The following is a 14,196-nucleotide window of genomic DNA, read 5'->3' on the forward strand; positions in this document are numbered from 1 at the left end:
ATAAGAATACATACAGGAACCATATATATAGGTACTGTAGTCTCGAAGTCGTAGATTAAACTGAAAGCATAGCTGCTCGCATTCCACAAGATGGCATGGTGGAAACCCAACATGGATTATGGATATGGTCAGCAATAGCACAACCAGGCATGGATCAAGTCAGTAATAGTGCTTGATCTACAGCAACCTTCTCCAGCATTCTTTGCTCAAGATTCCAGTTTCTTGTGCCTTCAAAGATTTAAGCAAATGAGGGCCATGTTTGAATGCCTAACCTTTGTCACCAGCTGTGATTTTCCATTCACAGAGTACATTGTGTTTTCCAGAAATGGAAACATCCATATTTATTGGAAGCAACTGTTGGAAAATACAAACAAATTGTCGAGGAAAAAGCAGCAGAAATTGAAAAGATTGATGGAAGAGGAACAGTGAAGGTATATGTACACTATTAAATGCACATTATTACACAAGAAATGGTAGGCAATGCACCTGGTGTATTATTTAATGTTTATATTTTTTCAGTGCCACTTTGCAGTATTCGCCCAATGTTGCATTGTTTCTGTAGCATTCAAACATTTCTCCATATCTTGAATATAACGTATTTCCTGGCAATGAAGATGCTATTTTTTTCCAAAAAATAAAGCACAAAAATTTTCCTGTGTCTTGGAGGCCGAATTTTAAGTTGTTAGCCAAGAAAGATAGACTTGGCTATCCCTCAGTACAGCAACATCAAGAACAATGTAGCAATGTTACAAAATTTTGAGATTTAAAAAATCAAGTCTGCAATTTATCCCATCAGATAAAGCATAACAATAAGTTTAATTTGACACCTAATTCACTTTCATATCTCAAGTATTAAAAAAGTTATGACCATTTTCATACTCGGAAATTAGCATCTTGTTCCCTATTGATTTTCAATGGGCATTACGAAAAAGCTGTGATCTTGGATAGTCAAAAGCCCATTTCTTAAGGAAAGATTAACATTTTTAAATAGCCTAAGTGTCCAAAGATTATTCACAAATAATTCACAATATAACATGATTTTTATATCTAATTTACATTAATTTATAGGCCAAATGGAAGGAATTTAGTGTTCAATTGCTGTAAATAAATGCCCATTTAAATCGGTTTTCTAGTGGGTTTCTGTGAACGCGCAGGTTTAGAATGTTGACAGCGCGCTAGATTAGTGCCCTCAAATGCCGAGAAAAATACTGCGGGATATAAAAAGCCCAAAATGAGCTACTCGCTATAGAAAATTATAATTATAGGGTTATATACATGCCCCATTTAATGTAAAAATAAGGTACATACCTTTAATTGTTTGCTTTATAAAACCCTGGGGCTGCGAAAGCTTGCGAACTGAACGAGAACTTTTAAATTTATTATATCTACTATTCGAGGCCTATAAAACTAATAATAGCTTTTGGGACCGGGTCTTGCAGCGATTCTCCGTTAATGATTTACTAGGCTGAACATCTGCGATTGGAACAGCCTAGTAAAAATCGGGTTTTAAACCCGCCCCCTCCAAACAGCTCCAAAATCACACACAAGGGGTGGGGCAGATGCTCAGCCACGATTCAGGTAGGTTTTGTAACATACCTAAACAATGTTGCTGTACTGAGGGATAGCCAAGTCTACCCCTCATTGCTGGCAGCTGATGGGAAGCGGCTGTAAAGTGGGAAGCAGATGTAAAAGGACAGCGCGGGTGGGGGGGGGCCCTTTCACAATGTGAGGGGAATCTGGCCCGGGGAGGGAAGTAGCTCGTGTGTCTGCGAGCGGCCGCTGAAACCGGATAGCGGAACCGGCTGCCACCAAAGCGCCTAATGCCGGCCCGCACATCTCTGGCAGTGCCCTCCGTCTGAACACCTCTCCCCTACCGCTCGCTGGCCTTGCTCATGTCAGCCGCTTCCCGCAAATCCTTTAATTACGACTGCAGCCGGGGAGGGAAGTAGCTCGGGTGGCTGAGAGTGTCGTGATTACCGATACTCAAAATTAAGTCAGGCGACGCGGAGAATTCTTCAAGAAGTTCAAACCTTTATTTGCAAATCAAGGCTGGAACACTGAAAGAGTAAATTGCATGAATGCCCGCCCCAGACAAAGAGTTGTTTCTTTTTATGGCATGTTTAACTCTGTAAGTCCCCTCCCTGGTACATTTCCATACCCAATCACTTGTAGACATTCCCTTATCGATAACCAATCACTTGCAGACATGTCTTTTCCCACAAAAAAAAAATTCATTTCCAATTCCTATTTCTGTTTCATTTCTATAGTGTTTCCTTTCCCATATTCTTGAAGTCCTTTATATAAGTGGGATATCAGATTATTTTTTATCGCTCCCTCCATAGTCAACATAAGATCTTTTCCAAATTAGAAGGTAATTTACATATCTGCTCCCAATCTACGTGTGTCTACAGGTAATGCCATATTTGGAGAAATCTAAAAAAGTTTGTCCCTGACAAACCAAATTCTTTCTGAAGATGCTCAAATAATTTCAAAACCTCCCCACAAAAAAACCCATCCACAGTAGTGAGCCCTTTGTCTGCCAAATTTCTGAAACCATTGTCAATTTTGCTGGGTAAAAAATCAGGAATTTTTATTTTTAATTCTTTGTTTTTTTTGAGCCTCAGAAATTCTATGTCCCGCCAGCCTTTTTTCAAAATTTAGCAACTCAAAATGGGGGTGCGTCTTCGACGCAGGTGGGTCTTCATTACCGGGAAATACGATACTTAACTAGTGAACCTCCATAGCTCTCTTGGGTAGAGAAGTCAAAACATTTGGATGAAGAAAACATTCATATCTCAGCCCTGGGCACAGTGGCGCAGTGTTGTGAACATATTGTATTGTAAATGCTCAGGGTCTTTTACGCAGAGTAGGGGAATCAAGAACCAGAGGGCATAGATTTAAGGTGTGGTTGGAAAGATCTAATAGGAACCTGAGAGGCAATTTTTTTACACAAAGGGTAGTAGATATATGGAACAAGCTGCCAGTGGACGTATTGAGGCAGGTTCTATCACAATGTTTAAAAAACATTTGGACAATTACATGGCTATAGATTTAGAGGGATATGTGCCAAGCACAGGCAGGTGGAACTAGTGTATTTGGTGCATGTTGGTCGGCGGGGGCAAGTTGGGCTGATGGCCAGTTTCCATGCTGTATGATTCATTCTACAGAACACAGCCACATAGCTTAGTTTCCAAGGAGAAGGTTGTGAAGGTAAATAGAGTTCCATAGCATTGAAACAGGCCATTTGGCCCATCATATTCACTCTTGCCATTAGGCACTCTATTATTAAATCTATCTTCCAATTCTTGGTCTATAGCCTTGCATGCCTCGGAGAAGTAAGTGCTCATCCAGATACTTCTCAATTGCTGTCATGACAATATTCAATATTACATATTTATTAATGGTCATTCCCCACATTTGTAAATTGTGGAGTATCTTTTGAAGAAGATTTTGCTGATGAACCATGAACAATTGAATTTGTACCGACTAAATTGTTATGACATCTCTGTCAAGGCGATGCATCTTGGCTATGCAGAAAGGCAGGAAGTGATAGATGAATGTTGCCAAATGATTTCTATAAAATTGATATTTTAATAACATTGCTTCCTCTTCAAAAGGATTTTCTTTTTAATTTTTAGGTGATCTGAGATCATTATCTTCCACTTAGCTGAAAGGCTAGCTGGAACTTTGTTGATTCCATCATGATATTCTAAATGGAGTATTTATAATTCCAGTCATTTTATTCTCAGAGCTTGTTTATTTGTAAAGTCTTTGTCATTAAAATGTGGGGAGTAGAAGAAACGTCATATTCTGGAGAACTGTGATTAGTAAAAGCGTTGTAGGCATTCTAAATACTTTTTAAGCTAAATTCAGAACTATTACACTCTTCGTTTTATTTTACATTTCAGGTTGTTTTTGACAAAATAAGCCCAATGGCCATTGAAAAATCATCTGGTGTAAAAAGAGTTGGTGATCAACGTAAGTTCCACGCAAGCTGCCTTCCATCAAAAACACGATCCTGGCATTTTTTCATATTTATTTTTATTTTTAGAAACTGCTTTGAAGTTTTTCTATGCAAGGATTAAATTTATTTCAAGCAAATTATTTTCTGTTTACTCTTAGAACACCAAGTTCAGCCTGAAATGGTTTTCTGTACACTATTGATATTTTCAATTAATCCCTATATTATCATTGATCAACATTCAAAAAATAATTGAAAAATAATGATTTTAAGCTCATCACATTTGTGAAAATGGGTTAGTACTCTATTGTTACGAAGTAAAATTTCTGCATCAAAATACATTTAGAGCTTCTAAAATATGGATTTAATTTATGGATCTACATTTAATTCATAATGTTTTATTCTCTCCAAGTAAAATCCTTTATTTAAGATTCATATTATCTACTCCCACCTTGTCAAATTATGCAGTTTGTGAACTTTGCCATGGCAGCAGGAACCTTGAAAGGTTTGCAGCTGATGTGTAGTTGAATCCTGTTCAAGGAAGAGAATGGGATAGTGTCATGGAATTGCAGAGTGCAGGTGAATATCTTTCAGTCCGCACTGACTCTTTTGAAGAACAATTCAGCTAGTTCCTAATTCCTGTTTAGTTTAGTTTAGAGATACAGCGTGGAAACAGGCCCTTCTGCCCATCGGGTCCGCACCGACCAGCGATCTCCGCATTTTAACACTATCCTACACACACTAGGGACAACTTTTACATTTACCAAGCCAATTAACTTACATACCTATACGTCTTTGGAGTGTGGAAGGAAACCAAACTTATCGGAGAAAACCCACACAGGTCACGGGTAGAATGTACAAACGCCGTACAGACAGCACCCTTGGTTGGGATCGAACCTGGGTCTCCAGTGCTGCAAACACTGTAAGGCAGCAACTCTACCGCTTGGTTCGTTTTGCATATTCCAGCATGTTTTTTGCAACAGCTCAATAATTAGGTCTGTTAATTGAATCTATGTCCAGCCCCCAACTTGACAAATTAATAATGTTCACGTACATGTATTGGGTGCAGAATAAGGAGACTGACGATATGTATTAATTTGAGGTTGCTGATATATTGGTAGGATGGATCTTGGTGGGTCAAGAATGAGTTAAATGGGTAGTTAACCCATAAAGGGATTATAGATGTACGATGAATCTGCACTAAATATTTAAAGGTGATCTATTTGAAAAGGAAAATATTTCTGTAAGATAAGACATTATCAGAATCCTGCTTTTACCTTGAATCTTGTATTTACCTGTATTGATTTATTATTGTAATTGGAAAACATTGCATGCTATCCAGTCAAACTTCATGAGTACAATCACACCATATGTATGGGTACAACAGGTAGTGCACAAAAAAGTTGCAGAGTGCAGAATATGGTATTACAGCATTATAATGTTACAATCACAGAGTACAGATAAAAAAAAGTGCAAGGTCCATTTTGAGGTAGGTTGGGAGATCGGCGCAATATCTTATGGGAGGGCCATTCAGGAATCTGAATACAGCAGGATTAAATGCTATTCCTTAATATGGTAATACTAGCTTTCAAGTGCTTGTATCTTCTGCCAGAGAGGCGAAGAGGGAATGACCATGGTAAAATGGTCCTTGATTATGTTGATCAGAATCGATGGGCATGCTGAACTTCCTTCATCTTTTGAGGCATTGGTGTGCTTTGTAGGCCATGGCTTCAGTGTGGTTGGTCTGGGACAAATTGCTGGAATATTAAGCTCTTGACTGTCTCCACTTCAGAACCACTGATGTTGCCTGACACATGTACACCTCATTATTTCCCAAAGTCAATGACTAGATAATTCATCTTGCTGACATTGAGGGAAAGGTTGTTGATTTGACAGCATGTTGCTCAGCTCTCTTTCTCCTTCCTGTACTCCGTCTCATCATTGATCACGATTTGGTGCACTACAGTGGTGACACCTGCAACTTCATAAAATGAGAAAAGTTTTGCTGTGAGCGTATAGTGAGCATAATAAGGGGCTGAGAATAAGTGTTGGAAAATATCGTTGAGTATGTTTTCTTGCCTTTCCTCACTGATTGTGGTCTTTGCATTAGGAAGTGGGGCATCCAGTTGAAGAGTGGGTAGCTGAGTCCCAGATTCTGAAGAAGGGTCTCAATCCAAAACATTCCGATTCCCTTTCTCCAGAATCAGTCACACTCCGGAAGTGGCGGCGCTGCCTGGCAGCTGCGGCTCGCCTGCAGTCCGTCTGTTTTTTCTTTTTTTGTTGTTTTCTTTTGTCTGTTTAAGTTAATTTTAGTTTATTGGGTGTATGTGTGGGTGGGAGAAACACGGTTTTAGTCTTTTCCTTCGGGGGTTGCGACTTTTTCTTGTCGTGTCCCCCGTCTCAGTCTCCGTCTGCGCTGAGGCCTAATGGCGAAGCTGGCGGCCTTGGGGTTGTGGCGCCGTTCTGACGTTTAGGCGGTGGACCCGACTTCGGAGCAGTGGCGGCGTTCCGGCTGCGGTGGCGGCTCGACTTCGGGCTGTGGCACCGTTCTGGCGGCTGCGGCACGACATCGTCGGGAGCTCGCAGGTCACAAGTTGGTGACCTGTTTTTCCGGAGCTCCCGCAACAACAGCTTCGTCTGCTGGACTGGAGGGCGGCAGCTTTGACCGCCTTGGGCCGTGGAGTTTGAACCGGCCTGTTCGCGGAGCTCAGGTTCAGCCGCGGGACTTACCATCACCCGGCGGGGTCACAACATCGGAGGCCTGGATCGTCTCAGCGCAGAGGGAGAACAAGTAGGGAAAAGTCAAAGACTTTAAGACTTTTGCCTTCCATCACAGTGAGGAGGTGCCTGGTGAACTCACTGTGGTGGATGTTAAATTTGGGTTTATTGTGTGTTTCTGTTATTTTAAATATATGTATGACTGCAAGGCAACACAATTTTGTTCAGACTGATAAAGGATACTTTGACTTTGACCTTTGACTTTGACCTGCTCAGTTGTGTGTCAATTCCCAGATTCAGGATATTGGAGATTAGTTTGTTTACAATCATGGTGTTGAAGGCGGAGCTATCTTTAATAAATAAGAGTATGATGTGGGTGGCCTTGTGATCCAGATGACTAGGGGTTGGGAGATGACATCTGCTATTGATCTGTTGCAATGGTATGCGAACTGCAGTGTATGAGCAACCTAAAGTCTAGTTTCCACAGCTAAAGTCATTAGTGTGCAGCAGAGTCTACTGAAATATGTATTCTGATATCAATATCAATATTCTGAAGCTAGATGTGAAGTAATAGGGCACATCTGTATGATGCTAGGGAAGCTCACATTGTTAGCAGATGCACCAAACTAAGAATAAGAATATGGAAGAAAGACCCACTGCAGTAAATTCTATCCATTGGAAGATCGGAGAATGCTAGGTTCTTTCCAACCAAATTACTTTCTTTGTCAAAAGCTCTTTGCCTGATGTTCTCTGGGTCTATTTTTCAGCTGTTGTGGAACTCGAGTGTAAACGGCAGAAAACCAAAGCTACTTCAGGTATGGTTATTGCCCCTATTAAAGGTGATCTTTGGTTACATTGCGTTTTCTTTCTGTTGTCAACTCTTCCAGCAATTCAAACGTCTCTTCTTCCACTCCTGAAAGATATATTGCGTTCCAATTTAACTCTTTCACTTTCCCTCCCTCTCTTTTGTTTTCTTTCTCTTGACGCTGCTCAAATTCCTCACACCAGGTTTCTTTCAAGAACAAGAAATACAGACATTTTCCCGTCAAGACCCAGATAGTCATCGCGACTGAACTTATGGGGCTTTCTACCTTCACATTCAATGGAATGTCTGCAAGGAATAAGATGATTGGTCATGTCCATTGCCAACTTTAACCTGACACAATCAATTCCGTAATTTCTAAGGACAATGTTTAGCTCTAACTTTCCTTAAAAACTAAAATTTTTCAGTTGAACCTTGGAAAGATGAAGGGGAATTTTCAGCTTACATTTAAAACATAGTGACTCTTCTAAGCTTCCTTTCCTCAATATATATATTTCAAGACTTGCAAATGATTTGTGATGTGCCATAAAATACTTTGGCTTAATGTGACTGCTATTTTCTATGAGAGGATCACTGATAAGGCCATGATTGATTATCCATCCCTAATCGCCCTACAGATTGTGTTTGCAAGTTGTCATCTTGTTGCAGTCTGGCAAATTTTGTTAAAGCCGATAGTCTTGCCAGGTCATTTCAGTAAAATGTTAATTATCCACATTACTGAAGGTTTGTAGTTAATAGAGACCAGTGGATTCCTTTAGTTATTGGAAATTAAGATGGATTTTTCATGATGATCATTTAGCTTATTTAATATAATAATTGATGTTTTAGCTATTAATTATGTGTTTATTTATTTACCAACATGGATTTAAATTTATTAACTATGTTTCCCCATCATTATTCCACCCTCTGGACCTTTAGTCCAGACAAATCAAAGTCATTCTGCAGTGCATTATTGTTTAACGGTAGACAGAAATGCTGGAGAAACTCAGCGGGTGAGGCAGCATCTATGGAACGAAGGAAATAGGCAATGTTTTGGGTCGAAACCATCCTTCAGATTGATGTGAGGGTGAGGGTGGGGGTGGTGGGGGGTGGGGGGGGGGGGGGAGAAGAAATAAAGACGTGGAGCCAGTGGGCTGAGGGAGAGCTTAGAAGGGGAGAAGAAAGTTGGGACTACCTGAAATTAGAGAAGTCAATGTTCATCCCACTGGGGTGCAAACTCCAATTTACGGTTGTCCTCACTCTGGCCATGGAGGAGGCCCAGGACAGAGAGGTCGGATTTGGAATAGGAGGGGAGTTGAAGTGCTGAGCCACCGGGAGATCAGGTTGGTTATTGCAAACTGAGCGAAGGTGTTCAGCGAAGCGATCGCCAAACCTACGCTTGGTCTCACTGATGTAGAGCAGCTGACATCTAGGGCAGCGGATGAAATGGGTGAGGTTGGAGGTGGTGCAGGCGAACCTCTGCCGCACCTGGAACAACTGCTTGCACCCTTGAATGGAGTCAAGTGGGGAGGTAAAGCGACAAATGTAGCATTTCCTGCGGTAGCAAGGGAAAGTGCCTGGAGAGGGGTGAATTGACCAGGGAGTTACGCAGGGAGCGGTCTCTGTGGAAAGCAAACAGGGGAGGAGATGGGAAGAAGTGGCAAGTAGTGGGATCACGTTATAGGTGGTGAAAATGTCAGAGGATTATTTGTTGTATGTGACGTCTGGTAGGGTGGAAGGTTAAGGACAAGGGGGGATGGGGAATGAGAGCAGAGTCACGGCGTATAGAAGAGACCCTGGTGAGAGCCTCATCTATAGTAGAAGAGGGGAACCCCCGTTCCATGAAGTATGAGGGCATTTCTGATGCCCTGGTGCGGAACACCTCCTCCTGGGTGCAGATGCGGCATAGACGGAAGAATTGGGAGTAGGGGATGGAGTCCTTACAGGAAGCAGGGTGGGAAGAAGTGTAGTCCAGATAGCCATGGGATTCAGTGGGTTTATATTGTTTAATGGTGCTTAGATTCAACCTTTTGATAATTTCTTTAACTTCCTGTGCCTACTTTATCGTTGAAAGATGTCATCAGCTAGTACTGATGCAGCTGTTTCAAATTAAAAATATATTCTACTTACTGGAGGTTTAAGCATATTCTTATATTCAAACAAGGCAGCTTGAAGCTCTCTAATTTAATTCCATAGAGCATAGAACTTGACTTGAATCATATTAGTAATTTTTTTATGGGTTTTCAGTTCATCTGGGATATTAAAGATGATGAGATGATATTTAAAACAATCTTACGGGAGAATTACAGTGAAGGGGATAATTTACTTGGCCAAGGGAATATTGAATGTTAAAATGCAGCAGATATCCAAAAGGGAAGATAGCGTTAGATTAGAGGCTGAAGATTGTGCAAGTGGAAGATTATGAAAAATGAGGAACGGGATCTGTTTCCATGATATATATCGAAAAAATATTCAATCCTTCCCATCGCGCCTTAAATGTATGCCCTCTTGTTATTGAGTGCCCAATCTGAGAAAAAGACTGCATTGATATCCCAATGATTTTTATTCACTTCTATGAGATCATTCCTCTGTCTGAGGAATCTTGATGAATAGCTAAAGTGTTTCTTGTAGTTGCGGTTGCTGGAGGAGAGTCTAAAGGAAGATTGTGAATGAGGATGACGATTGTGCAATGTAGAAGTTAGAGAGGAAACACAAGTAAAGGAAATAAAAGTTGCAAAATGCAGAGCTGCATTAAATCATAGGGTCTAATAACTAAATCAAAAGGCTCATTATGTTATTTTAGCATTAATTTCTTGATTGAATGAATGTAAGCTTTGGAGACTGAGCCAGCATTTAATTTCCCATCCACAAATGCCCTTCAGAAAGCTGCTTTCTTGAACCATTGAACTGCTGCCTGACCCACTGAGTTACTCCAGCGCTTTGTGTCTTTTTTTTCTTCTTCTTGAGCTGTGCTATCCTTGAAGTGTGGGTGCCCCTACAATGGTGTTGGGGAGAGTTCCAGGATTTTGACTAAGCGATGGTGAAGGTCATAGGATAGTGCATGGCTTAAATTCCAACTTTGAGATGGTGGTGTTCCCATACCTTTGCTGACCTTGTCCTTTGTGTTATTGAACCATACAGCATGGAAACGAGCCCTTCAGCCAAACATGTTTATGCCAACCAAGATGCCCATCTTTGCTGGTCCCATTTGCCTGTACCTTTCCTATCCATGTACGATCTAAATGTCATTTAAATGTTATTATTGTATAGGCCCACCACCGATTTTCCAGCACCCTTGGTTTCCGAGCCTTTCTGGATTATCCCTTTTGTGGGACCAACAGAGGTCATAGCCTTCAAGAGGAGTCCAGCAGTACCCAAATGGTCTGCCAAGGCCATCCAGGGACCAAGATAGAGGCCTGCAAATTCGATATCAGAAGTCGGCTATGGGAATGAATCTGGCGTTCCAGAGCCCCAGCCACAGGGGCCGAATTTGAGCCGCCGATCATCGAGGAAGTCCTGATGTGGTCAACATCAGCCGCCTAAGCTCCACATTTTCGGGGTGACTTCCGGGGGAGGATTTCAAGTGCATATTAACAGAGGTGCCCTAGCACCAGTTGCCGGAAGGTCAGTGGTAGCTGCCTCAACCACTTCCTCTGGCAGCTCATTCTCCATATATCACCCTCTGTGTCACATAATTGCCCTTTTGGTTCGTATTATTTAGGGCAGCACAGTGGCATAGTTGGTACAGCTGCAGTCTCACAGCGCCAGATACCCGAGTTCGATCTGGACCTCGGATGCTAGGTTTGGAGTTTGCACATTCGCCCTGTGATGCATTGGTTTCCTCCGGGTGCTCTTGTTTCCTCCAAGATCCCGAAGATGTGCAGATTTGTAGGCTAATTTGCCTCATTAAAATTGCTCATATTATGCAGGGAATGGATGAGAAAATGGGATAACATAGAACTCGTGTGAATAGGTGATTGATAGTTGTTATGGACTTGGTCGGTTGAAGGATCTATTTCCATCTTTAAAAAAAACTAAATGTATGCCCTCTTGTTATTGAGTGCCCAATTCTGGGTAAAAAAGACTGCTATGTTGCCCCTCTTTTTTAAGCTTCTATGAGATCACAACTCTGTTCAAGGAGTCTTGATGATTTGGTAATGTGTAACTTGTAGATGGTATAAACTGCTATTACTAGGGTGGTGGAATGAGTGTTTGGTTATGGATGGGGTGCATATCAAGCAGGCTGCATGGTGTTGAGCTTCTTGAGTGTTATTGAAGTTGTACTCATCCAGGCAAGTAGAGATCACACTCCTGACTTCATCCTTGTAGATGGTAAACTGGCTTTTGGGTGTTAGGAGCTCAAGTCGAGTCAAGAGAGTTTTATTGTCATGTGTCCCAGATAGGACAATGAAATTCTTGCTTGCTGCAGCACAACAGAATATGTAAACACAATACAGAACGGGAGATAAAAGTTCAATGTGTCTATATACCATAGACCATATATATACACAATGAATAAACAGATAAAGTGCAGTAGGCTGTTATTGTTCAGAGTTTGGTTGATGTCGTGTTTAATAGCCTGATGGCCATGGGGAAGAAGCTGTTCCTGAACTTGGATGTTCCAGATTTCAAGCTCCTGTACCTTCTTCCTGATGGCAACAGAGAGATGAGTGTGTGGCCAGGATGGTGTGGGTCTTTGATGATGTTGGCAGCCTTTTGGAGGCAGCAACTGCGATAGATCCCTTCGATGGTGGGGAGGTCAGAGCTGATGATGGACTGGGCAGTGGTCACAACATTCTGCAATCTTTTCCGCTCCTGGACATTCAAGTTACCGAACCAAGCCACGATGCAACCAGTCAGTATGCTCACCACTGTGCACCTGTAGAAGTTTGAAAGAGTCCTCCTTGACATACCGATTCTCCGTAATCTTTTCAAGAAATAGAGGCACTGATGTGCCTTCTTTATGATTGCATCAATGTGCTGGAAAGATCTTTGGAACTATGCACATCCACGAATTTGAAGTTCTTGACCCTTTCCACCATTGTTGATATAAACGGGATTGTGGGTACCTATCCTACCCCTTCCAAAGTCCACAATCAGTTCCTTGGTTTTGCTGGTGTTGAGTGCCAGGTTGTTGTGCTGGCACCATTTGGTCAGTCGATCGATCTCACTTCTATAATCTGATTCATCACCATCAGTGATTCGTCCCACAACAGTAGTGTCGTCAGCGAACTTGATGATGGAGTTTGCACTATGTCTGGCTACGCAGTCATGAATATAGAGTGGGTACGGCAGGGGGCTGAGACCCAGATCTGAGAGCTTGGTAACCAGCTTGGAGGGGATGATGGTATTAAACGCCGAGCTGTAGTCTATGAATAACAGCCTGACATATGAGTTTTTGTTGTCCAAGTGGTCCAGAGCGGAGTGGAGAGCCAGTGAGATTGCATCCAAGCGAACTGCTGTGGGTCGAGGTTCTTGTCGAGGTAGGAGTTGATATGCGCCATAATCAACCTCTCAAAGCACTTCATCACCACAGACATTATTGCCACTGGTCGATAGTCATTGAGGCACGTCACCTTGCTCTTCTTGGGCACCGGTATTATTGATGCCCTTTTAAAACAGGTGGGAACCCCAGACCTCAGAAGTGAGAGGTTGAAAATGTCCGTAAAAACTCCAGCCAGTTGGTCCGCACAGGTTTTTAGAACAGGACCGGGTATTACTTCAGGTCCAGGCGCTTTCCGAGGGTTCATCCCCCTGAAGGAGTGAATTTGCCACAGGATACCTCGTCTCTGACCTGCTGTTAGAGCCACATTGTCTCGACCCAAAACATCAACCATTCCTTCTCTCCAGAGATGCTGCCTGTTCCTCTGAGTTTTGTGTCTATGGTTTAAACCAGCATCTGCAGATCCTTCTACACATTGTGTATAAGGCTGATCCAGGATATTGATAGTGAGGGATTCAGTGATGATAATGTTCAGAATTGCTTTTGAAGCTTTTTACTTGTGCTTTATTTTAACTCTAGAAAAAACTAAACAGCCCATGCCTGCTTCCAATGAAGATACCAAGCCAAAGTCTGAAGTAGAACCCATCTCCTCTTCAGGTATAGTTATTGATATAATGAATGGTTTTGATTTGTTCTAAATGTTATCACTGACTTTTTAGCTAAAGATTATATGGTTGGGGGACATATGTTTTTTTGAAGTAATTGCTAAAGAGGTGATAACTGGGATGTTATTGAAAGTCCAAAAGAACAAATTGAAATAAAATTGTTGTAATATTGATTTTGTTTTTAAATGGGAAAAGCTCAATTCTTTGTGGAAGTCTTCCGCATTACTTTCTCCCCCACGTCTTCCACGACTAGCTGTCTGCTTCTGACAAAATAAACCACAATTTTGTGACCTAGGCATGTTTTCCTCTTCAGACTTTCAATCCAGTATTCTGTCACCTATTCAAGTTGTCTATGTGCAACCAATACATTTTCAAGTGAAAATTTAAAATTTTGTATTCGGAGATTCTCAGCAATTTTTCTTGATATCTTTAGTGCTCTTGAGTTGGCAGCTTTGTTCAGTTTGAAGATATTGATGTTTTTTTGGCTACTTTTCTAATTGGAAACATATTGGGGTAGAATCTAAATCCTAATGAAAAACTTTTGACTGTTTCTCACACCCCTTCCCATAAACATATTTAAATGTAAAATGTATTATTATGCAATCTT

General features: G+C 41.5%; 1 protein-coding gene across 2 annotated transcripts in view; it reads left to right on the plus strand.

Annotated features, from left to right (window-relative positions):
• Window positions 1-14,196, plus strand: part of LOC129713800 (uncharacterized) — a 67,817-nt gene that overhangs the window by 23,828 nt on the left and 29,793 nt on the right. For both annotated transcript variants that reach the window (XM_055663115.1, XM_055663109.1), the window contains exons 9-12: window positions 324-431; window positions 3,909-3,978; window positions 7,447-7,494; window positions 13,504-13,581. In XM_055663115.1, coding sequence (XP_055519090.1) covers window positions 324-431; window positions 3,909-3,978; window positions 7,447-7,494; window positions 13,504-13,581 — 304 coding nt within the window. The remainder of the gene's footprint in view (window positions 1-323; window positions 432-3,908; window positions 3,979-7,446; window positions 7,495-13,503; window positions 13,582-14,196) is intronic.

This window comes from Leucoraja erinacea, chromosome 2 (genome assembly GCF_028641065.1).
Source record: "Leucoraja erinacea ecotype New England chromosome 2, Leri_hhj_1, whole genome shotgun sequence".
Lineage (NCBI taxonomy): Eukaryota > Metazoa > Chordata > Chondrichthyes > Rajiformes > Rajidae > Leucoraja > Leucoraja erinaceus.